Source organism: Electrona antarctica (assembly GCF_951216825.1).
Source record: "Electrona antarctica genome assembly, chromosome: 18".
In the NCBI taxonomy this organism is placed as follows: Eukaryota; Metazoa; Chordata; class Actinopteri; order Myctophiformes; family Myctophidae; genus Electrona; species Electrona antarctica.
This window is the reverse complement of record NC_136799.1, coordinates 15,684,192-15,709,608: the sequence shown is the minus strand read 5'-3', so window position 1 is coordinate 15,709,608 and position 25,417 is coordinate 15,684,192. Positions and strand designations below refer to the sequence as shown.

The following is a 25,417-nucleotide window of genomic DNA, read 5'->3' as shown; positions in this document are numbered from 1 at the left end:
AGCATCCTGAACTGTTACTGTACACAACTCATTCATTAGGAGGTGTGCATTGGCACTGCCCTCACAATTCAATTACGATTCACCAGGTAACGATTTGATTCTACGATGCATTGCAATGCCTCAGTTTTCTATTACTGCACAGCATGGCAAATTGTATCAGTCAATACAAGCAGTCGGATATACTGAACACAGAATTATATTATATATAATTATACAGTATTATATAATAATATATAATTGATTATCAATTATGTCACATGCATTGCATTGCTACACGGCCGAATCGCGACGCATTGCTGAATCGATTGACACCACAATCATTCATAATTCACCCATTTTCACACAATGCTTCTGCCATGCTCTTCTACAGTTGACCAATGATAATGCCTTACTGATAATTTGTTGGCTGAACACTTTGCTCAAGGGCACCTTGAGGGAAGTGGCCCCCAATCATTTCTGGTTCAGGGATTCAACCCTGCAACCTTCCAAACAAAACTAGTTGAGTTAAGTTAGGTTTCCACTATAGGGTCAAACAGGATGAGCGGTGAGTTTGCAATCGATTGTGAACAGCATTTGCTTGCCATGATTATAACCAAGAAAATAGAATGTTTTACATATTCATTTTTTTTGCAAATTTGCATCTGGTTGCCTGGTTTTCCAGTCACACTGTGAACAGTTTGAATGAACCTTCGGCTTGGCCAAGCCCCTCTTGGCCCGATAGTGGAACGTTGGCTCTCGTTTCTGTGCGGTCACAGTCACTCACTGCCTTCCTAGCATACCTGCACACACACTTTGTCCTTTTATAACCCATGCAAAGCCTGGGGTTACGCCATTAACCTGGCCTACTGTCCTACACTAGTGTATAAATACACACACACACACACACACACACACTAAATACAGCAGGGGCTTTGTTTGACTAATGCACCCACAGGAAGGTGTTACATCACTGAGGAATTATAAATACCTTAGAGAAAAGTAATCTGGCAGTTGAAATATTTGACACCTATCCTGAGTATTCCCTACAAAGTGAAACTGCTATGTATTATTACTGAAGTCACTGCTCATTATGACGGTGACAGGGAGATTTTGTGTTCAGTCCCCATCAACACGTGATCTCCAGTGAGAGCTTTAAAGAACTGCAGCAACACATATTTTGCTTTTCAAAATGTATTTTGTAGCATTTCCAAATGGATATGTTTTGTAAACGACCTTTAAAATGTTTCCCCGAGCGAGAAGATGAATGTAGACAGGACACCCACTGTAGGAATTAAATACACCAGTAACGATTTCCCGGTGATTCTGCACCACACAGGATCTGTTCCCCATTAATGGAGTGTGGAGCCTGGAGTGACTTTATGTAATCCATCATCAGGCTGCTTATGAAAGATCATGTCTCTGTTTGTGGAAGCTGGGAGAGGCGAGACATTGAATTGAAGTCAAGAGCAGAGCAAAGTATAGGAGAAAGGGAGGGCAACGGAGTGGAAAGGAGGGAGAGAATGGGATGAGGAGAGCTGTAGAGTGAAGAGAAAACAGGGGGAAGGAGAGAGGAGGAGGAGGGTAGGCAAGAGGACAAGAAAGGAAGGGAAAAAGACTTCTTCAATACCTCCCTCCTCTTTATGGAGCAAGCACCTCTGTCTCCAGTGACGTAGAGTCTGTGGGGGGCCCCCATGAGGAATTGGACCTGAATATATATATATATATATATATATATATATATATATTCGCCTCGGTTCGTCCCGTTTGTACCGCACCAGGTCGCGCCCGTTCGCGCAATTCTCGTCTTGCATTGACTTTGTATGTAAGCTCTAACCATCCAAGTCTGGCACCTTAACACCTCTTTTTTCCTCACTGTCCGGGATGGGGGGTGGTGGGGGGTGGACCGCGTTGCCTTTCCCTTGTACACATGCAGATGAGGCATTGAAATGCTTATCTGGATGCTCGTTTTCACCTGCCAGGTATGGGTATGCATGCATACAGTACTGTACTCTGCTTAGGCTACTTGTTTCACAATATGAAACCACCACCAGCAAGAACACCCTGGCTGGCAACAGCGATGCCAGGGAGGCGGGGGGAAGGCGGGCGGGCCGGCCCCCATGAGGATTATAAAAACATTTCGTCTCCGTCTGTCTCTACCTTTTTTGGTTTGGAGCCACAGCAGAACACCAGTGAGGTTACAAGTTCAACAAAGTTTATTTTTAATCACGTGCATCTCGGGATCCACAAGGGTACAATGTGGCTCCAATGTGTATCTCAGACTTCATGTGGCCAGGATGTGACATTAGTCATCTTAAATATATTATTAAAAGTATAAGAACACATGTATAAAGTGGAAGTACTAAATTAGCCTAATAGCAGCGTGCACAAGGAATTTGGGCGCTGATTTGTCCAGCGGATTGCGAAAGTAGCTCCAGGAAAACACACACAGACCGACCCTCTTGTAGAAGATGGTTAGCCTCCTCCAGAGCCTCCTCCTAAATACTGTATATGTCAACAAGCAAAGGAATGGTTTCACTTTATGCTTGTGTACAAGATTCCCCTCGGTATGTCAGTTTTCTTAACTGCCATGTGATTTTGACAGACACCCCGTTTGATGCAGTTTATTCAACATAACTAGTTTGCTAAAGAAATGGATCTGTAGGTAAAACTGTCAAGGTACAGGTTCATTCACATGGTAGTGTTATAAGGACAAAGGGACAAGAGGTGTTTTCACACATTTATTGTATTTGTTTAAATTCAAAAAGCACAAACTAAAACAACGGAGTAACTGTTGTTACTTGTTCCCTTATCTGTCCATTTTGGACATAACAGCCGTATAAAATGACTTGGCTACTGACATTTTTGCTTGATGCAAGCAAAATAACAGCACCAGGTGACAGCTGTAACAAAAGAAAAAAAAGAAAAAACAAACTCCAAATCCACCAGCATTAAACCAACAGCACGGGACAGTGCAGTCTAAGCTGGTTGTTCCATTTTATTAAAGCCTTTGAAAAACAGAGAGAGGCAGAGATTGCGTAGATGTTTAAAACCACACAGTCTCCCTCAGTGATTAAAAAAAGTATGTGGAAAAAAAAGGGAGAAAAGCTGAACTGAAGCTGGAACAGAGCAGATTGCGTAAGAAGAGGGAAGGACAAAGCATTAAATCACATCAGTAGGAAGTCCCCCCCCTCCATTTAGAAGTGTGATTTCAGTTTGAAGTCCAAAGGCAGCAGATGAAACAGCGGACCAGGTTTGCCATATGCAACTCGACTGATCATCATCCTTATTCCATTGGCTTACAACTAAACAAAGATGATCTCAGCATGAAAATACTTTTGCACTTTTACAGTGCAGAGTTCATGACAGTTCCGTTGTCCCCTCACTATTTTGTAAGTCAAGGCATGGGAAACATTTTGAGCCAGTGCATGCTAATGTCAGAATTTGAACTGCAAGAACGTTGCACTGCTGCTGCACCGTCCATCTCTTTGAGGGAATAGCTCACAACGCATCATGATGCAAAGCCTTGTGAGCGTGTAGATTGACTATTTCTTGCTATTTGTCATACAACAATGTATACAGACTTCAGTGGTTAACTAACTCAAATGTGACCCATAAAATCACCCCTGTTTCAAAATATCGCCCATGTATCTCAACAACAAATACAACCTAAGAGGGTAATAACACCTTATGTCCGTGGTTTTGTAGCGAAGGTCAGGTACCCGGTGTGGCCTGGCATCTCCCTGGCGGGGGTGGTGGTCTTACAGGAAACCGTTGGAATGTTGGGGCGAGCTGAGGATGATCTGAGAGAGGCTTCCTCCTCTCTGGGTTCTGACGCGGCCGAGACGGAAGCTTCGGGCCCGAAGTCGGGGAGCGCCAGGAAGACGGTGCGCACGTCATGGACGCGCAGCAGGACCTCCATGGTGCTGACCTCCTCGAAGCCCAGTTTGTACAGAGCCAGACACGTCTTCTGGACCTGCTCGATACACGGAGAGAAGGAGCACACACGACCTCCTGGAGAGTGGGAGGACGAAATGCAGGGGAGAAAGAGGAGGGAAGGATGGAGAGGTAGAGGGCAAGAGGAGAGAATGAGAGCCGGAATGTCGGTAGAGTGTGTGTGTGAGAGAGAGAGAGAGTGAGTGAGTGAGTGAGTGAGTGAGTGAGTGAGTGAGTGAGTGGGTGGGTGAGTGAGTGAGAGAGACAGAGAGAGACAGAGAGGAAGTAGTCAATGTGTCAATTTTTGCAAAGTCACACAATCCAACTGACAGCAAATTGAGGAACTGGTCACTGAAGGTCCTTTCATTCTGTGTAATCAGACAACATTAACGATGCTCTCCTTGTTCATCTGCAGCTGAACATTTTGAGTAACACTGACGAGAATTTGTCACGAAATGTCCAAATTGACTAAAACGAGTAAATTTACCAGTGCATTAAGCTGTTTGTTCACGTACAGGTGTAATGAAATGAAATGAAATGAAATGAAATGATTACTATATTTACCCAGGGTATCTGGGCTAAGCTCAAGAACTTGTTTCCAGCCAGGCCCTGCTCATAGAACATTTCATCGTAGTGGTTCAATGCCTTGTTCAAGGGCACTTCAGCGGTGGTAATTTTAACGTGTCGGACCGCTGATTCGAACTGGCGACCTTCCGGTATCAAGACCGCTCCGCAATCCGTTCGGCCACCGCTGCCACTGTGTGTGGCTGTGTAATTTGCAACATGAGTGCTGCTACAGCTTACAATCCATTAGACCAAACAGGCCCAAAGAGGCATTATGCACAGATAATAGGAGAAGGTTGATGACTCGGTGAGAAATTGAGAATGCAGTAAAAGGTGGTAGTTGATGTGAAACTAGCCGACAGTGTGGATATTGTAGAAGAAAAACCCCAAGGTAATTGGCCTATAATTAGAGACTAGAACATTGGCCAGGACGAGGTGGGTAGTTATAGGGACAGAAATGACAGTTAAGAGGACACACACAGTCTTTCATACATTCCCAATTATATGTCTTAGTTTGTCAGTGAAACCTTTTTAACCTATTTTTTATGGCATCCCACCAATGGGGTGAGCGGTCTTGAAAAGCGCTCTGTGTCTGTGTGTGTGTGCAGCTAATCTGGCAAACCACTGGGCCAATCAGTGCCGAATGTGTTATGTAAGCTGCCAGTAGGCCAAGTATTAAGTAAAGCCCTGAATATTCTTCACACTGATTGTATCTCCGAGCCACCTTTGATCAGCCAATATGCATTCAGAGAGACTGTTAGAATGGCTAGTGAATGCTACATGTACCAAAGTAAACTGTGTGTATTTATTGCTCTGGTACGGTACTGCATTTGTACCCTTGTTGGAACACAGTCAGACCAGAGATAGACACAGAGGACACAATGAAGAACTCCTACAACAGGTGTAGTTTACTCTTGATTTCCTACACAAGCAATTTGGCTACACATGCAGACATCCTCACCAGAGATTCCGGTTCAGTCTAGACTGAATTCTCACTAAAAGTTAAAAAATAAGACTTTAATTGGCCTGACATATGCAGTTTTTTGAAAAAGTTTTCACTGTTGCTACACTTAGTTAAAAGTGAAATTGTCACTATTGAGATATTTGGCATAGCTTATTTTTTTTATGGACACGAGACACTAATGATGTATGAATGTGCACCCCTGTCCAGTAGCACCTCCCAGACTACGTTTTTGTCCAGCAGGAAATCCTGCGCACAGATACAAAAATATAAAACAATAACGGGCGGCCGTAGCAACCACGACTCGCAAGCTGAAATCCGTGTCCGGGACATTGTTGCGTCTCTGTCTGTGTGTTGACACAGCTGTGAGGATGCTCTGACCAATCAGTAGTCAGCGGCGCTACATGTCACCACTTAGATTGGTCTCAGCCCTGCTTGGCCCACCTGCTGGTACCTCCTAATATCTAATAGCAATGCAAAAACATGAGGGTAGACGCGGTGAGCGACACCATTGCGCACCGAACCTACCAAAAACTGGTCCGTACACGCGCGACACCCTAAATACAATGTATTTCTATGATAATACGTACGCGGGCACCTCTTTACCAGCTGCTGTGTAAGCACAGCTGGTCTATTTTCTCTCGGCTTGGCTTTCACTCCCACTTGCTGTAGTGACGAGCTATCGTCCTGATTGGCTGCCTCGTCTCTAGGCAACCAGACTTTTTGCCTCTAGCCGACCTCTCAGCCAATGGGATAGCATTGCAGCCAGCAACAACCCACTAACCCGCCGAGCGCCAATGTTATTTGACCAAGGGATTCTAATGTCAACTTTCAGGTACAACACGTAAGCTAATCCAGGTAAAGTAATGCAAAGCAGGTGTGTGTGTGTGTGTGTGCGCGTGCGTGCAGCTGGTAAAATATGACTATGTCGTTTTGGGCTTGTTTTCCTTTGCGTCCGTGAGCTGAGCGTCTGTGCACGGCCAAACAGCGCTTGAATTCATGAACATGGAGCAGAAGAAAAGCAGCGTCCGTGTGCATCAGACACGATCAGGACAGGTCCACTCACTCAACCCAGGATTCCCCCCTTTTCCCTGCCACCCACCCACAGTCGCACGCACCCCCCCCCCCCCCCCCCCCCCCCCTTGTGGGAGAAGAATGTAATGTTCCCCCCTTTAATGTTCTGTTTCAGACAGCAGGACAGATGAGAGAGGTGGTGGTGGTGGCGTTATGTTCCCTAGAGCAGCAGGGGTACATTGGGTCCAGGGAGAGACCTCAACTCCTACACGATCTCTGGACACAAGCACGTACTGTTTGAGATGCAGGCCAACGCGTTATATATATATCTCGCAGTATTGAAATTGGAAAAGGCAATACTTCTCTCTATTAAAACAGGTTGAGTGCCATAGCCGTTAAACTTACCTTTGTTCGGGGTGCCTAAAACGTATGGCAGAGTTTTTAGCTTTTTTTTAAAATAGCATTTTTAGCTAACGACAGATCGCGTCCACCTAAAAACGGCCAAAATCCTCGTGTGCACGCTCGTGCACGCACGCATGCCGTCTTTATTTGAATTACGGCTCATAATCTGCTCAAAATGCGATATTCGTGGCTGCTTGCTTCTATGTACATTTGGGCTTTGCAGGAAATGAACACTCTGGATTCTACTGTGTTTCGGCAAATGCGAAGGACGAATTTCAGGTATGCGTAAATATATATGGCAAATACCCGACAACAATGGGGCGGCCAAGTATAAATGGACAAAGGGCGGCCAAGTATAAATGGACAAAGTACTAGTAGCACCTGTTGGCGCATGATTCCTCAGTCGAAACCCTCACTCAATGTAATCTATTCTCCCTTTCCAAATGGGTTGACAACATTCAAAAGCTATGCTCTTAATAAAAATCAATATCTATATTCTACATCTATTCCATCTTCCATTATCAATAATCCCTGTGGCCCATTTTGTGTTCCAATCCATAGTCTGACCTCCAAATCATAGGTTGGACGGGTTTTTAATGCAGTGGCTTTTTTCCCTCAACTTAACCCAGTATTATCCAACACAATATTCCTCTCATTAACCACTTTCAACTGTTGAGACGCATTGGGAGCTTGTAGAACACGTATTTTCACTATTTGTCATGCTAGAAAGCATATATGTCAACTAAGTTGTTAAGAATGAATGAATGAATATGAGAGAGAGAGAGAGAGAGAGAGAGATCGCCACTGATTTGGTCTCTTAGCTAAACGAAACCCTGAGGAGATCACAGCAGGAGGCTGGAGAATCTTGCCAAGAAATCTTCACTAGTTGACCCTTGGGACTACAGGATGGCACTCCTACCGCTACAGCTGTACTAAGAAGTACAGTACAGCAGGGATTTACTGTACAGTGCAATCTATTAAGTTACATGATATAGATCTAGGTATTGATACCTAGATAGGTTGTTATATATATCCATCAGTGTTGGAGTTCTTTGACAACCCCTGGTTGTGTCTGTTCATAAAGTTACATCTGTTGTCATAATAGTCTTGTTGAGGTTTCAGTGTGAGGGGTGGTATTATACACTAGAGTGTAGCTCAAGAACATCTAATCATTATGCTGAAATCCTCCCTCCTCCATGACTGCATAGGGTAGCATAACCTTCGTTAGCTATAGACTTTGCCCTCTCTGAATCTGCCCACTGGAGAATCCGTTTAAATGCTGTGGGGAGAAGGAGGTGCTCTGCCTCTTTCCCACTCGCCTCTCGCCTCCTTGCACTGTCAACGGGCACAATGGGGTGATGTCTTTGTAAATGGGTCATCATATTGGAAATAATGCCGCTAGCAAGCCATGTGTTGCAGTGCTTGCACACAGTTGCCGTTTTATCCACCACTTCCCCCCGCTCGTCAATACTAACACTAAATCCGTAATGGTACCATACCATCAGACCGAAACGATGCTGGCAGATCCACTGAAAGAAATTTGTCCGATATCCACTTCCATTTACAAGACTGCCTGACAGCTACACTATACTTCATCCACATAACCCCCCCCCCACATAACTTTATTGAACTGAACAAAACATAAATGCCTCAACCGTTTTGCTCACATTTCCCTGGAGAAATTAAACCCAACTCAACTACTGGGAGCAGTGAGTGGGCAGCGAGTGGGCAGCGAGTGAGCAGCGCCCAGGGTCCAGCTCCAGCTCTGTGGCCAGTACCTTTTAAGCGCACTGTGAACCAAGGGAGAACATGCTAACTCCACAAAGAAAGATCCCAGTTTATCCTTAGTTGGTTTTGAACCTTCTCACTGTGAGGCAACAGTGCTCCCAACTGAGCCACCGTCTCTAGGCCTGTATATACACCCACCTGGCCTTGGATCAGTTCCAGCTAATGCCTCTGCCCCCTGTGTCTCCCCTATACAACTATGCCTTCTCATCTTTCCAAACTCACTGTTTCAATGAAGATAAAAACACATTGGGGGGAGTGGACTCTCCACTCTGCTTGGAATTGTTTTTTTGAGGGGAGCTAGCCTCTCCAATGCATGCCTTTTGAAATTACGTCATGCGGTAAACAAGTCTATGGACTTTTTGCGAGCGTAGGTCACAGTTTACTATGAAAACCTGCAAAACCTGTCAGTCAGTCATGCCTTGTGACATGCTCCATATATGGCCAATACAGAATTAATTACATATGTTGATCTGACCTCATCAAACTTTGTACACTCAAGACACTGACCCCACAGGCATCTTACTGGTAATATTTGTTTAGAGCACTTTTAACAAAAATCGTTTGCCAGCCAAGTCAAGTGTATTGACTTTTTATGTTTGTTTAGGGCACTAAATAACAACATGAGACGTCATGTGGCCAATGTAAATACATCTTGTGACTGATTTTGTTTTATTGCGACCATAGGTCGCATTTACTATGAAAACCTGCGTCTCCCGTCAGTTGGTCAAGCTCCATATATGGTCATGCCTCGTGACATCACGCCTCCATATATGGTCACACCTCATGACATCACACCTCCATATATAGTCACGCATCATGACATCACGCCCTGTGACACGTCACGCCACCATATATGGCCATATCCCTATATGAAGAGCATGACACTGACCTCATCTAACCCTGGATAACCATACATGGAGAAGACTGGATCATCACCTAGATCTGCATATATGGAGCCGGCCAGCAACTCTACATCTTACCTCAAACCCTGAGATCTCTATATATGGCGCTGACCTGTTCTGACATTCCATATGTTGATCTGACCTCATCAAACCCTGTACACTCAAGACACGCTCCATGTGTGGCCAGTACAGAATTAATTCCATATGTTGATCTGACCCCCCCATGCCAAAGCGCCAGCGCCCACCCAGCAGTCTGCCATCTGCCGTCACCCAGGCGGATGCGTGCACGCGACCACGCCCTTTAGGGCGAGGTCGCTTCTCACCCTCAGGGCGTCTTACTGGTACAATAACACTGCATTCATGACATCTCATAACGAATATAGGGGCAGTGTGATTCTTAAACTTCCATTGCATTAACAGAGAAAATGCCAGTTTAAACTGTGTGTCTGGAGTAGCATGCCTACTGAAGAGAGCATTGTATGAAAGCTGTGCCGTTTGAGACATTTGGGATGTTTCACATGGTGTTCATGCCTTTGACAAATACGACCAGCATTCATTCTCTAACTCTGTGCAGCTGTAAACACAGCTCCAATGTGTCCTAGCAACCAGATAATACAGAAGGGGGAGGGGCCAAGTCATAGATTGAAGAAGTCTGGAAAAAAACAGGGAAGTAGGTTTTTCTTTTAGTTTATTGTAGTCCATTTTATGCTATGTTTAATTAAGCATTTGTGTTCGACCTTTTTCTATTCTGTATCTTTATTTTTTTATTCTGTGTCTTAATAGGCATTTATCTTGTATAACCATTATTTCTAATAGCATTAGCGAGTCTGGGAACGTATAACAGTAACAGTTCAAACATTGAATGTACCTTGTGGGTTTTTTTTTACCACAGAGAGAAACAGTATTATGAATATGAGTCTAGGTATTTTGTATGTTAGAGTATCCGTGTACAATAGCATTCATTGCAGTCTGTGCATAATGAGACACACTAGCTTGAGTCTTGCATAATAAGTGTCCCAACTCTGCCAGGGGAGGGGAGGGGAATGGATGGCTCTGCCAGTATCCTGGTTCTCTCAGAATGCAGCTCCTCTAAATAGCGGGCCAGGCTATAAGCCAAGAAATGAAAAGAATTACAACCGGAGGGAACATTTTTCAATTTCCACAGGCTTGTGCCTCAACATTCTCTTTCTAGTGACTTTAGTTCTCAAGCGATCAGCTCAGAGGGCAGAATGATGACAGAAAACAGAAATGTTATTGACGTTTTCTCAAGTAACAAGTGGGCTTTGTTAAGACACCTCTATCCAAACCCAGAATGCTACCAGTGCCAAATTATACCCACATTCACAGGGAATGGAACCCCTTAACTCGACTCAACACACTGACAGAGGTATGACTAGCTGGAACATCAAGTGCCACATCTGATTCCTAGCCACTGAGCTCTTCAGGGAATAGAACGTCTAACCCTGTGCAGTGTGCAGTGTTTGATGCTTTGGTCCGCACAAGACAGGCCTCAGTGGTTTCAAGTGCAGCCAAAAATGTGCCCTGGACTGCAACGCAACCATGTTCGGTTTAGCCCAGCTCTCTGGAGACAAACAAAACCTTCTCCCAACAGACTACAGGAGGAAGCAAATTAACCGTTTCCTTATGGAGACACAACCTCTCTCTCCTTTGCTTCATGACCCTGTATGGGCATGGGGCTGCTTCCTACATGGATAACTGGCTGCATGCTTTTATTTATCTGTGCATGTGCGCATGTGTGTGTATGGGCTATTGGGCTGCATCACTACATGTCTGGTTAATGTGTGTGAAAATTTTTGTGTGTGTGTGTGTGTGTGTGTGTGGTGTACGTAGTGTTTGTATGTGAACGATTGTGTGAGTGTGTGCATGCGTTTGCTTGAGTGCCTGGGTGTGTGTGTGCGCACGCATTAAGGCTGGAGGTCAGTGGTAGCTCAGGAAAGGAATAGCAAAGGCACCATAAAAGGCAGAGAGAGGAGGTATAAGATGAAGGGAAGGCAGGGTTAGGGAGCATCACTGCTTCTCCAGGGCCTGTATTCCATTACAGACTGATGTTTAAATGTTGCCATGGGAATATTTGCATGCACCCTGTACAGTTTATTAAGCACCAATCCAGTTCATTGCTATGGGTGGACAGTGCATTGGTCAAATGTATGCGAGGGGTTTGGAGATGGAACTCCCTAATTAAAAACAGTAGTGCACAAAACTACAAAGTAAGCAGCGCCAGCAACAACTAATACGGACTACAATAGCCACAGTTACATCTTTGTTCAAGAAACAGAAAAGTCACATTTTATATAATTGATGTTCTTAAATCAGATGAGCGTGGTGCGCTCACCTGGTAGAACGCATAACATTAAGGCTCAGTCCACCACAGTTGGCCCAGGTTCAAATCCAACCCTTTTGCTGCATGTCCTTCCCCATCTCTCTCTCCTGCCATTCCCTGTCTCTCTCCACTGGGGACTTTTGTGACAGAGCATGGGGCACTGCAACACCCTACCTTACATTCATACCACCTTACCAAGGTCCAGGGAGGTCCCCAATACAACCAAAGATTCGGCTGAAGGTTACTGAGAGCGGCTTGGTACCATCAGGAATCATTGTATGCCATTATCTTTTCAATAAATACCTCAATCAATCAATCAAGCAATGTACCACATGATGGCACATTTGGCGTCTTAGCAGCTCTAGTGGAGAAGATGTGACCTGATGTCCTGATCTAGGCCTAAAGCTAAAAGGTAGTTGTTGGAGGGTTAATCACTTAAACTCTATATAGTACAGACTTTGTTGACTGGGATCCCACACCGATTTCGCATTGCAACACCCATGAATAGGTATGCTAGGGTCAAAGTTTAAATGATGTCCCTAGTAATCACTTTAGAGAACACACCAGGAATATGGCACGACAGGTACTACTACTACCCACTGGACTACAGAAAGAATGGTTGCTGAGCATTCTGGCTAAACATACTTAAACCGATTTGACCCATAATCCACACACAAAACTGGACGTGTCCACTGAGCAGCCAACCTGCCTGGGCCTGCCCACCACAGTGCATTGTGGGTTTAGGTCGCCACAGAAACCGTGGAATGTGTTCTAGTCCCAATATTACTCTTTTCCTCTGTGACAGGAAGTACACACTGAAGAATTACACACCAACACAAAAGTTAATGAGTTCTAAAAGACTTGGTTAGATGGTCAGAGATGATGAACAGTAAGATGAACTGTGTGGCCAGCGGACAGCAGTAGATGGGAGGGGTGTTTGCCTTTGTCACACTTGTGTTCTCTGACATGCCAGGACGAGTCATAGGAGAATCATTATCAAGTGACACTGAGTGTGTTTGAGAGGGCTCTCACACACACACACACACACACACACACACACACACACACACACACACACACACACACACACACACACACACACACACACACACACACACACACACACACACACACACACACACACACACACACACACACACACACACACACACACACACACACACACACACACACACACACACACACACACACACAAAACAGGACGGTTTCAAACTTACGTGTGCACATTAAAATTATATAACTATACATGTCACCTTACAGTCATCCCTTAACCACTACATTCCAAACCATAAACCTAACCTCAATCAAAATGATCCCTTCTTTTGAAGCAAAGATCTGTATAATCATACGTCACAAAATTCAGCATACAGTGCACAATTTAAAACAGTCAATTACATAACATTATACTACAAGAGGAACTCCAACTAATGGTAGGTTATCCTTCTGAGTATGTGGTAGCCAGTGTTGGCAACCTAACTCTCTCATCGGCTGCAGGGCCTAGTGAAGAAACTACCTCCACGCTTCAATAATATCGAAAACAACCTTTTAATGCATGGACAGCAGAGTGGTGCACACAAACAAACGGATATGAATCCTTCCCACTTTAAATATCTAGGGCGGTTGTGTGTAATCTTTCAAACAGATGAATCCCACCAGGCACCTGGCCAACATTGTATCCCTGGGCGAGTCTTCAAGGCACGTACAGACAAGCTGGCAGATCTCAGTGACACTGTGTCTCTCTGCTCCAGTCTGTTTCAAAAAGACCATTATTGTCCCTGTGCCCAAGAAACCAAAAGCCCTGTAGCGCACCCACACCCGTCATCGTGACGTGCTTTGAGAGGATAATCAAAACCCACACCACCTCCTCGCTGTCCGACACATTCAACAAAATAAATTGCCTACAGACAAAATAGGGCAACAGATGATGTCGTCACCTTCACCCTCTCCCATCTGGACTGGAAGTGAGAGACAGCACCCAGGTGGTGTGGATTGGCAGCTGCTGGTGCCAATTCATACTGACTCTTGGCACTGGAGCCCCCCAGCCAGGACTGTGTCTGTGTGCTCATACGCCTCCTGTACTCCCTGATCACGCATAACTTTATGATAAGTCTATCCTGATTGTTGCATCACAGGCTGACACAGAAGCTGCACTATCATCAACTCTGCAAGGCTATACGGAGTGGTTAAAACAGCACAGTATATCACAAGGACTGACTTTCTAATCTTTGACTATTTTATACTGTATATTGACTTTTTTCGTATCACTTTGACTGCGTAATTAATTAATCTTCAACCCCTTTGACTGCGGGTGACTATTGTATGTCGTTCCATTCCACCCACGGGTGCCTTAACGTAGATGTAGGCTAAGGCTGCAACTAATAGTTATTTTCATAATTGATTAATCTGTCTCTTTTTTATTGAGCATGTCAATACATTTAGACAATGAAATGATGTGGGGTGCCTCCACCCCGTGATTCAGCCAATTATTGCAGACCATATGGTCCTTGTGAGTCCATATGGTCCGTGAGTTTCCTGTCTTTCTTCACTGACCTCTGAAATAAAACAATCTAAAATAGGAGACAGAAAGGATCATGTAACTAATGTCATGTTTTACCCAGGAGTAAGAAACTACATTTACTCGTTTCTAGGGATGTCCGATATTATTGGCCTCCCGATATTATAAGATGATATTTGCATAAAAATGTAATATCGGAAAATAATCGGTTTAATTTATCTGTTCTAATTCACTTAAATTTCTCCCGAATTTATTATTTTTATTTCATCCATCCATCCATCTTCAACCGCTTATCCGTAGTCGGGTCGCGGGGGCAACAGCTCCACCAGAGTGCTCCAGACTTCCCTCTCCAGAGCAACATCAGTGACTTCCTCCTGGGGGATTCCGAAACGTTCCAAGGCCAGTGAGTCGATGTATATCCTCCAACTGCGCCTTGGTCTGCCCCGGGGTCTCCTCCCAGTGGGACGTGCATCAAGGACCTCCCTAGGGAGACGCCCGAGAGGCATCCTAACCAGATGCTTGAACCACCTCAGCTGACTCCTTTCCAGGCAGCGGTTCTACTCCGAGTCTCTCTCGTGTGACTGAACTTCTCACCCTATCTCTAAGGGAGATGCCAGCCACCCGTCGAAGAAAACTCATTTCTGCCGCTTGTATTCGCGACCTTATTCTTTCGGTCATGACCCACACTTCATGACCATAGGTGAGAGTAGGAACGAAGATTGCTCGGTAGACAGAGAGCTTCGCCTTCTGGCTCAACTCTCTTTTCGTCACAACAGTGCGGTACAGCGACTGCAATACCGCCCCTGCCGCTCCGATTCTCCGGCTGATCTCCTTCTCCGTCCTCCCCTCACTCGTGAACAAGACCCCGAGATACTTGAACTCCTTTACCTGGGGTAATGCCTATTATTAGATATTTGAACTCCTTCACCTGGGGTAATGCCTATTATTTGGAATTATTTGGAAAACCTTACATTTATAAATGCATCCAGCGGGGCATCATATATATATATATATATATATATGTTAAATCCACGACCGCATATATCAGTATTGGCGGATATCGGTATCGGAAATTAGGAGTTGGACAATATTGGGATAGCGGATATCGGCAATGAAGTCAATATCAGATATCCCTACTCGTTTCACAATATGGAACGGAGACAAGCATTCACATTTGTGTTGTTCCAAGTAGCAAATATTACAAATGTTTACAATCACATCTTCACTAAATCATTCGAGTACTAAAATTGTATTAGATAAAGTTTCTGTCTAGTCTATCGATCAGCATCTTACCATGTCTCTTCAGAGCAGCCTTGGCATGTCCTACGGCCTCCCAGGGGCTGGGGATGTCCAGGAAGACGGCATCAGCCACACCGGTGACTCCAAACCCTTCTTTGCATACGTCCAAGTTCCGGACGGTAACCAGGTGACCCACGCGGTGCTCCGTGAACTCCTCCGCGGCCTTCTCCGAACGCTGCTGGTGGAACTCCACCGTGTGGACGTGACCCGTCGGAGCGATGGTCCGTAGGATGGCGTGGGACAGAGACCCACTGCCTGTACCTGCAAATACGTTGAGAAGAGGGTTGAGACCACACAGAGGGGGCTCCATAATCAGAACGGGAACCTAGAGCAGTGGTTCCCAAACATTTTAGCTCAAGACCCAAAAAGATAATTAGACGTTTGCCCGGGAACCAAACTAGTGAAAATAGCAGATCTACAAGCTCACAAGGTGCTGCTTCGCGCTAGCCTGGCTAATAAGCCAGACTAATATCACACAACACTGTCGCGGTATATTAGTCTGGGCTGGCTCCACTTGGATTTCATTTCCCGGGGGGCGGGTTCATACAATGTCTCTTTGATGCAATTGGTCAGAGCTACTGTCAGTCAAAAGGTCTCAAGCATTGAACGTCACTGTACCAAAGCCCGCCCATATTGCATACCGTGTCCCGATTGGCCCGACCTGTTCTCGGTTGTAGGAAAGAGGCGTGCTACTGAGCCTCGCCAGACCGTAATCCGCTGGTAGGCCAACGGCTGATTCGGTCTGGTTTATTAACCAGGCTAGCTTCGCGCCACATTGTGAGCGTGTAGATCGGCTATTTTCACTACTTCTTAAACATTTGTTAATTTTTGGGATTTTTGTTTTTATTTTATGAACATTTTAGCTTTTTTTGCTAATGTTTTATGAAAATGTTTGGAAATAAGTCATAACAAAATGTAGGAAACAAAAAATATAAGGGACCCATAAGAATGTGTCCGAGACCCACAAATGGGTCCCGATCCAGTTTTGGGAAACTGGACTGGACATTAAAAGCAATATCATGGTATTTATGGACCATTCATTTCTGCTGACACTCTTCTATTACATATTGCTTTGTACATCAGTAGATTATTTTGGAGAGATTTCTGCCAGCTTAGTCAGACTGGTCGACACAGCGTCTGGGCTGCATTTTTGGAGTGGGCCGTGATTACACTAAGGCCGCGTCCCAGAACATGGTCCGACTTCCTGTTGTAAACAATGGCCATTAGTGTGCGGATTGTGACAGCCTGCTAGAGTGCGTGTGTGTGTTCTGTGTTGTGTGTGTGCGTGCTACGCACCTGTGGATGTATGTGTGTGCACGGTAGGGGGACAAAAGGCGAGTGAGTGAGAGAGTGTACACGTAAAACTGTCATGTGACTCGTGGTCAAATTGAAGCGAGTTGGCATGAATTGAGGACATGGCTACGCACCATGGCTACAGCGAAACCCCCCCCAACACCCCCTCCAGACAGCACTGCGTCACTGCTGCCTTTGTTCCCGTGGCAACAATGGAGGCTATGTTTACTCCACAGCGGCACATTGACTTGCTAAACGGCACGCCGTCGAAGCGGACGACTGAGGGAGGTCAGAGCCAGGGGCCATAAGAGAGGGGCCCCAGGGGGCCTGGGGGGCTCTCTCCTCCAGTCTCACTCTCTGACTGGAGGAGAGAGTAGTAGAGATGCTTTTAGGGTGGCAGCAAATCTCAGAGACAATAGTGGGAGAAAAAAAAGGTGAAAAAAATAGCAGGATTGTGGAAATGGTGTGACAAATATAGTGGTGTTCATTATTTATTAAAGCACCCAGCTCTGGTTCCACATGTTATGAATCCTAACTCAGCCTTCCTCATGTACCTCCCACATACGGGCTCCCAAAAACCCCACATCAAAAAATGGAACTAAACAAACCATTTAGACTACAAGCTCATTCTCAAGGACAATCTAGAGTGGTGTATAATAGACCCTGGAAATGCAATACTTTTATATTTTATAAAATGTATACCATTATATGACTTACGCCTTCTAGGAAATTTAAAGCAGGTAAGTGAAATGGGCTGAGTCAAGAGTTTAAACATAATCAATCATCAATCATTCATTTACAATAGTTTCGCAATGGCGTTGCAGCTCATGTAATAAAATGAAAAAGGTATGGTGGTTCCTTCTCCATATGCCTCGCCCTCCTAATCCATCCGATTAACTGTAAACCACTCAAAGGGTGTGGGGAATGTTATGTTTTTTAGAGAATAACCGCCTTCCACCGAGAGCACCCTTGGTTTGGTTGCCGACAGGACTGAATTAATCCTTAGTTTAAAGTCTTTCTTGACAACAATAGTTACACGAGCAAAGACATCTTCCCATCCTACCATGGTTAACCAGTGATTGAGGGAGCAGAAGATTTCCCACTAGAACTGCTCTCTTCAATGCTACAAGAGCTCATTCAGAATGAATGAGACAATGAAAAAGAGTGAAAGATGTGTGTTTGAGTGTAAGAGAGAGAGAGGAAGAAAGAGCAAGAAAGAGAGACAGATAGCCACTGCTAGGAAGGGAGACGGATGTAGAGAGAGCAGTTGAGAGAACAGTTATTCATTGAAAAGAGGAGAGGGGAGAAAGGAGAGAGAATTTCATTTGTAAAGAAGTGTTTACAGCACAGAGGAAATGGCTGCTCGGCTGTTAAGAGTAAAAGTGATGGACAGCAGAAGCCAACATCTCTGTGAGCCCAACTCTCACAAACACACAATCTATCAGAGCCGAGTCAGGGCTGTGGAATTCACAGACGCCTGGTTGATTTCAACACCAGCTAAATTGCTTTATTCAACCACAGCTAAACACAAATTCAATTAAGTTTCTACATAGCCAACTGAACCATTTCATTATCTCTTCTTCTTAGCCCTTGAAGAGCAGCTCTGCGTCAATGCAAATGATCCAGAGAACCCGTGTGACTCATATCAAGGACTCTGATCTATTCAGGGAACAGGACATCAAGTCAGTGGGCGGCTGGTTGTACGAGTGGCCGAAGGGATACGATAGAATAAGAGGAACGAGGGGAAACGTGTGGTGTGTAGTCAACGCATCATTAGTCTCTCTCTGTCCCCTCTCCTGTTTGTTTCCAATAAGATAGAATTCTGCAAGGTCAATAAAGGCGTAGTGGTCACAATAATGATAATAATAAACATTGTTGACAGACAGGCAGGCACATGGAATGCAGACAGTTCTAGCCTATTACCACAGGGCACCAGCATTTCATGTGGGGGATCTAATACAAATAATAAACATGTACTCAATATTGGGATTTGTCCTGACCTCTCTAACGAATGTGTACGAGGTCGAAGGCGTTTAGAGGACTTACACTTTCAAGTGCATGTCGAACAAGCTTCCGTTTATACATCACCTAGGAGGTTGCAACCAAATGAAGTACCACAAGGTCAAACCCACAGCAGTCAAGACACACGTGGGCTCTCCTCTACGTGACCGCATGGTGCGTACTGAAGGCCTTCTCAGAGAACAGCCAATATCATTATCAACAGTAATCATCAGTGTGTTGACAAAGCTCACTTGCAAAGTCACCCTGCAGGGCATACTGCAGTATCCATCTACAGGCTTTAATAATCCATGATGATGTGTTTGTGTGTGTAATCTGTGTATGTGTGTTTGTGTGTGTGTGTGTGTGTGTGTGTGTGTGTGTGTCAGTGAAAAATGAACCATACTGTGTGTGTGTGTGTGTGTGTGTGAATGCAACACTAATTAAATACACAATGAATAAAGTGTTGCTATTAAAATACTATCAATTTAACATGAAAGATTGGATAAACCATCATGTGGTTTTTAAAGCATCTATTTAAATGGATATTCTTCTGGAATCAAACCTGTTGGGGGAAATGAAATATACTGAGTCATCTGGTGTCTGTCTGGTGCTTCCGTTCTGAAGAGAGGAAACAGCTGTTTTCCAGTTAAAGAGTTGCACACGAACAATTAACACTAACTGAACTGAAATCCATCCAACCATTGATGACATGGAAAACCAGCAAGGTAGCACAGTGTTATTGTCAAATGTTACTTCTGTGTATGAGTGTATAATCTGTATAACAGAATTAACCATCCTAATCCCACTAAAACTCGTCGTTTTCACTGTGATGTGACCAATTAAGATTTTCTCCACTATAGGCCCTATACAGTATAATTTGTCGTACATCAATGAATTAAGAAAATAGCAGCTCTAAAAGCTCACTTTGTCATGCAATGCATTGCGAGCTTGTAGATTTGCTATTTGTGTTATTTTCAAAAACCTTTCAAATGTATTTTACATTTTATTTTGGGCAATGATATCCCCATTGTCCAAAATGGAGACGGCAAGGGTTAGATGTGATTAAAAATAGCAGAAAACAAGCCTAAACTAACTAAAGACATTAGTGTGTGGACTTTACTTCAACCAAGGCATGTGACGGTGCACTGCGTCTGCTGAGTCAGCCTGCAGTCTTTGGCTGACGGTCTACTCTGCATACATGATAGGAGTGAGCCAGCATTCTCCTCCCTGACCTGTACAGTACATCTGTGAGAGGAGGCTGACATCGCTGCATCACTGCAGACATGCTGCGGCTCCCTCTCCATATGGCTGGGGGGAGTGGTTTCCAGTGTGTGTGATTAATATACACATGCACAGCTGACTAGGCAATTCAATTGTTGCGTAGTCAGGAGACAACTCAGACGTGCGACACACACACACACACACACACACACACACACACACACACACACACACACACACACACACACACACACACACACACACACACACACACACACACACACACACACACACACACACACACACACACACACACACACACACACACACACACACACACACACACACACACACACACACACACACACACAATCGGTTGGCCGTGTATGCAGCACACATTTCCCCGGTTCCATCAATATGTGACGGCCATTGGAGGAACAACAGCACAGCAGTTAAGCATGATGAAGCACTGCGGCAGGCACTCAGTCTGCCTTTGGGGGCAAGCGAGCCTGCAACATGCATCCATAATGACATTCTCCACACCCTATGGGTAGTTCCAGTTAATCAGATGGATAGGAGGGCGAGGCACATGGAGAAGGAAGCAGCAGTCCAAAGGCCTCAGGATTTCTCTTAACTGACATTAAGAAAAGCTGATGCCATGTCAAGTTTGTGACATTGCGATATTTGTGGACCACTTGACCATACATCAATTCAATAAAGTTAATTGGGGCTACAATAGTTAATCAATTAGAAATCTACGGTCAAGATAATTATCTCGACCAGTCAAGATAATAATATCTCGACCGGTCAAGATAATTATCTCGACCGGTCGAGATACATTATTTTTCTCACAATGGCCACTCCAGGGCTCCGTAGAAATCTATCTAATCTATTAGAAAAATATATATAATCATAATAATAATAATACCACTAGTCTTATTTGACTGGGTGACTTCAACCTACCTGTACATAAATATCTTGTTACAGTATATTGTCTACAAGGTGGGTTTTAATCAAATAGAGGGTAGGGGCAGCCTTGTTGTATGGGAAAATAGGTGAGAAAACTATATCTACAATAAAGCCAAAACAATATGACAACATCTCGAGACCTGTTGGTTGGTAAACACTGGACCACATCTCACAGATGAGATAGCAGTATGTGCACCAACAGGCTGAGCCAGTTCTGTGTACTATAAGGGCACACTGACCTAACACAGCAACATCATCATTTCAGTCCAGGCTTATGGCTGCAACTTTATCAATAATTTTATTAACAATTATTTAAGCAATTACTTATCATTTAATTGAATGATTTTTAAGCAGTATAATGTTTTATTCTGTTTAACAAACTGACACAGTCATACCTAGTCATGTTCTTTAATTGATTGGTTAAATTGATTGGTCTGATTATTGACTAGTCCGATTAACCACTCACGCCCCATTTTATACTTGGTTACTTACAGTAGGTGTCACGTAACGCGCACGACACATCACATCACAATAAACGACCTCAGTCTGAGGACATTTATAGTGTACCATGAAGCGAAACAAAAAACACACTACAAACAAAACCAAAGGATGCAGTGCTAGCCTCTAATACAGTGGTTCCCAAAGTGGGGTCCGGGGACCCGCAGGGGTCCTTGAGGGAGTTCCAGGGGGTCCCCAGCTAAATGATAGTTTGGAACCTTATGGGTCTGTAACTCAGAGAGTATACAAATGGATCCAAACGGACCCTAACAGGTCCATTTGGTTCCATTTGTACACTCGAGTTAAATTAACATTTGATTTTACAATATAAATTGGGGGTCCCAGAGATAGAAATGCCGTAGACTAATCATGCATGTCAAACTGGGGGTCCTTGAAATTAAACGGGTTGAGAATCACTGCTAGAGCTCTTATGCATGGGGTCCCTGGCATATCTTTTCAAATGGGGGTCTGCGGGGCTAATGAGTGTCAATTTAGTCTAATAGTCTAATTCAGGTGGAAGGTTGCAGCTCACCTGACTCACAGACCACAGAGCCTGGTTTCAGCTCGAGCATCATGGTGATGTTGGCGATGTCGGTGGTGTAGAGGATCTGTGTGCGATGGGGCAGGTTGAGGGTCCACAGCTCCGGGGTGGGGTGCAGCACAAACACGTAGCCACCCCCCCTACTGCCACCCTTACTGCACGTCACCTTTGACCCATAGCGCTGGCCTATGAGATCTGTGGAGTGGCGGATGGCACCGTAGCGCGTCTGTGTCTGGACGCCTTTCTGCACCTTCACGGCCATCATCTGGTCGTGGCTCACGTAGATGATGGCAATATCCCCATCCTGGATACGATCCGAGTACTCCACAAAACTCATGGCGAGTGTCGGTGGCTCTCTCCAACTGCAAGGGTCTGAGAAGGAAGTGGGTGAAAGGGTTTTAAAGCTACACCTTGGGTCACTGAATGCCCACCACAAACAATGCAATAGAGGGTATAGCCGAGGTTCTGTTACCTTAGGGAGAACCTGAAGCCATTATAGGACTGTATAAAGGTAGCTGGTTTACGAAGGGACGAGCAGAACTAGCACCTGACTTGAATCCAAGGCGTTCTTATATAGTCCCTAATAAGATTCTTATTATTACATTAATGCGCTAGAATGCTAACACTTTCGTTCATTGTTCGCCTATAAGGCGATGTGATGTCATGCTGTGAGCGTGATGTCACACTTTCATGCTGGGCCTGCATTTCCGTGGTTACAGAGGGTATGCGTGTGACATCATCGTCATACCTGGAAGTTATGCGGGAACACCTACCAATAAATGACTTTGACCTTGACAGCCCATACTGTACATCCAAACGGAAAAGTGATCTGATCGCATTAAACTCACTTTGCCACACGATTTTCCACTCGGTTTACGAATGCGCATACATTCTATCTATAGTATACTGAACTGATGATGACATTTGTGTTTATGCTGTAAACCATTTCATCCTTGTCCAATCCCCAATCATGCCCAAAAGCACAGTCACAGTCCACATGTCCCAGTGTAATAAAGTGCTCACTTTAACTAAAAGCTAGGCAATATCTAGTTTATAAACTGAAATGACACCTGTGTGACCCTGGGTATGCACTTAGCCTAAGATTTAGACTCTCGTAGAGGAATCGAAAAATACCTCTACGAGTCTAAATCTTAGGCTAGGTATGCACTTATGGATCCATCATGAAAGAAACACAATTCAAACTTAAATTATGGTTATTTTATTTCACTTTAATACATTTGTAGTGTTGTACTTCACTACTTTGTAAAACTTACTGCAGTGCACTTGCAGTGTAAAATAATTTAACACTGCGATAAATATTGTTTTATTTTAATACCCGAGCGCCTATAGCCCGTCTCCGGACCCCCCGGGTTGAGCTCCTTTGGACCTACCACGTAGGGTCCGGTATCTCCGGCTTCAAGCGACATGGGATGCAATCTGACTTTCCCTGATTTACCCCTCTGCTGCGGTGTGGGTGTCACGCTGACATATTCCAAAAGAAGCATATGAACGCTATAGGAGACAACAAACCTTCTGACCCCCCCCGCGAACGGCTCAGAAGCCGTTAAGTATTTTTAATGTTTGTACGACCGTTTTGGCAGCTCTGAAATTCTCTCTTCGGTCCCTCCTTGTTGACATCTCGGTTGGCTAGCTGCGCCTACGAGGCGCGTAGGGAGGCGCAGCTAGCCAACCGAGAGGCTGGAGGCGGTACAATGGGATGTCAACAAGAGAGAATTTCAGAGCTGCCAAAACGGTCGTACAAACATTAAAAATACTTAACGGCTTCTGAGCCGTTCGCGGGGGGGTGAGAGGGTTCGTTGTCTCCTATAGCGTTCATATGGTTCTTTTGGAATATGTCAGCGTGACACCCACACCGCAGCAGAGGGGTAAATCAGGGAAAGTCAGATTGCATCCCATGTCGCTTGAAGCCGGAGATAACGGACCCTACGTGGTAGGTCCAAAGGAGCTCAACCCGGGGGGTAGGTCCAAAGGAGCTCAACCCGGGGGGTCCGGAGACGGGCTAGAGCGCCTACTGATCCACTAATAATTGTAATGTTCAGCTCTAAAAGCATGCATGTTCAGTTATTGCATGTGCATTCTTAGCCCTGAAGCATGACTGTCATGTGAAGTTAGTTGTGAACCTCATGTTTAAATATAAAACACTCACATGTTTAAATATAAAATTATTATTTTCTTTCAGGTTGTGTTCCTTCATACACATAGGCTCGCGTCACCAGACGTTCCACCTCGGAGGAAAATCATATTAACACACACGTCTTGCTTGTCCATGTGACATGTCGAACTTTATTTGGGGGTAATGTTAGCAAAGCTAGCATAGTAAGCGTACGCTAGCCTGTGTTTGTTTAAAATAACTTTGAAAGGTGTGACAGAATCCTACGATACCTTCTCCAAAGTAACGTTACTCCCAGTCCACGGTCCTCTGCGACGATAAATGAATGATAAAATGTTTGCATTGGGTAATGTAGTAGCAGTGTAGCAGCTAACCATTAATCCTGCACCTCACTCACTTACACAACGTGGTCTTGTTGTCACAGGAAGTCCACAGAGCGGAGGAGGGACGCACTGATCTACAAACCATCGTGCTCCCATCTCTATGAGAAGATGGCGTGCAGATGTTTTGTAAGTCTGTCGCGTTTGTGGCTCCAAATGATGACGTATGGAGTCCCGTTTCATTCTGTATTATCTTTTATCTTTTTTTGTACGTTTAATAAAGGTGATGTCTTTTTTTAAAAGCTGTATTTATTCTTCCTTGTGCAAACATGTCGCATAAATATAGCAAAAAGCATATACAAGCGTACAACGTATTGCATCAGTACATGTTGTGACCTTATATTCTGATCAGATAATTTTATCTAAAAAACAAAAGTGTAATTGTTTATTATAGAATATATATATATATTGCATTTTTTGTATTATTTTATTATTATTATTATTATTGTATTGCATTAGAATTGCACATTCTTCGAGTTCAAGTTCATACTGTTTTGGCCAGGAGTATCCTCTCCTGTTTTCTGACAATTTTCACTGAACCACCCCACCAGCACCAGCACCAGCACCAGCACCAGCACCATCACCACCCCTTCTCCCAGACTCCCACAAACCCCCCAAAACCTTTTGTTCTTGTGGAAAGCACAAGAACAAGGAATTCCATCCA

General features: G+C 44.5%; 1 protein-coding gene across 3 annotated transcripts; it reads right to left on the bottom strand.

Moving 5' to 3' along the window:
- Positions 1-2,704: 2,704 nt before the first annotated feature.
- On the bottom strand, positions 2,705-24,904 carry trmt61a (tRNA methyltransferase 61A). 3 transcript variants are annotated; one of them, XM_079528252.1, is made up of 4 exons: positions 24,775-24,904; positions 22,234-22,614; positions 15,714-15,980; positions 2,705-3,990 (listed from the first exon to the last, which is right to left on the bottom strand). In XM_079528252.1, the coding sequence occupies exons 1-4, from the start codon at positions 24,839-24,841 to the stop codon at positions 3,665-3,667; spliced, it is 1,041 nt and encodes a 346-aa protein (XP_079384378.1). In that variant the 5' UTR covers positions 24,842-24,904; the 3' UTR covers positions 2,705-3,664. The 3 variants fall into 3 exon arrangements, with proteins under 3 accessions (XP_079384378.1, XP_079384379.1, XP_079384380.1); XM_079528253.1 differs by having other exon boundaries at positions 24,646-24,787; XM_079528254.1 differs by lacking the exon at positions 24,775-24,904 and adding an exon at positions 24,410-24,471.
- Positions 24,905-25,417: the final 513 nt, after the last annotated feature.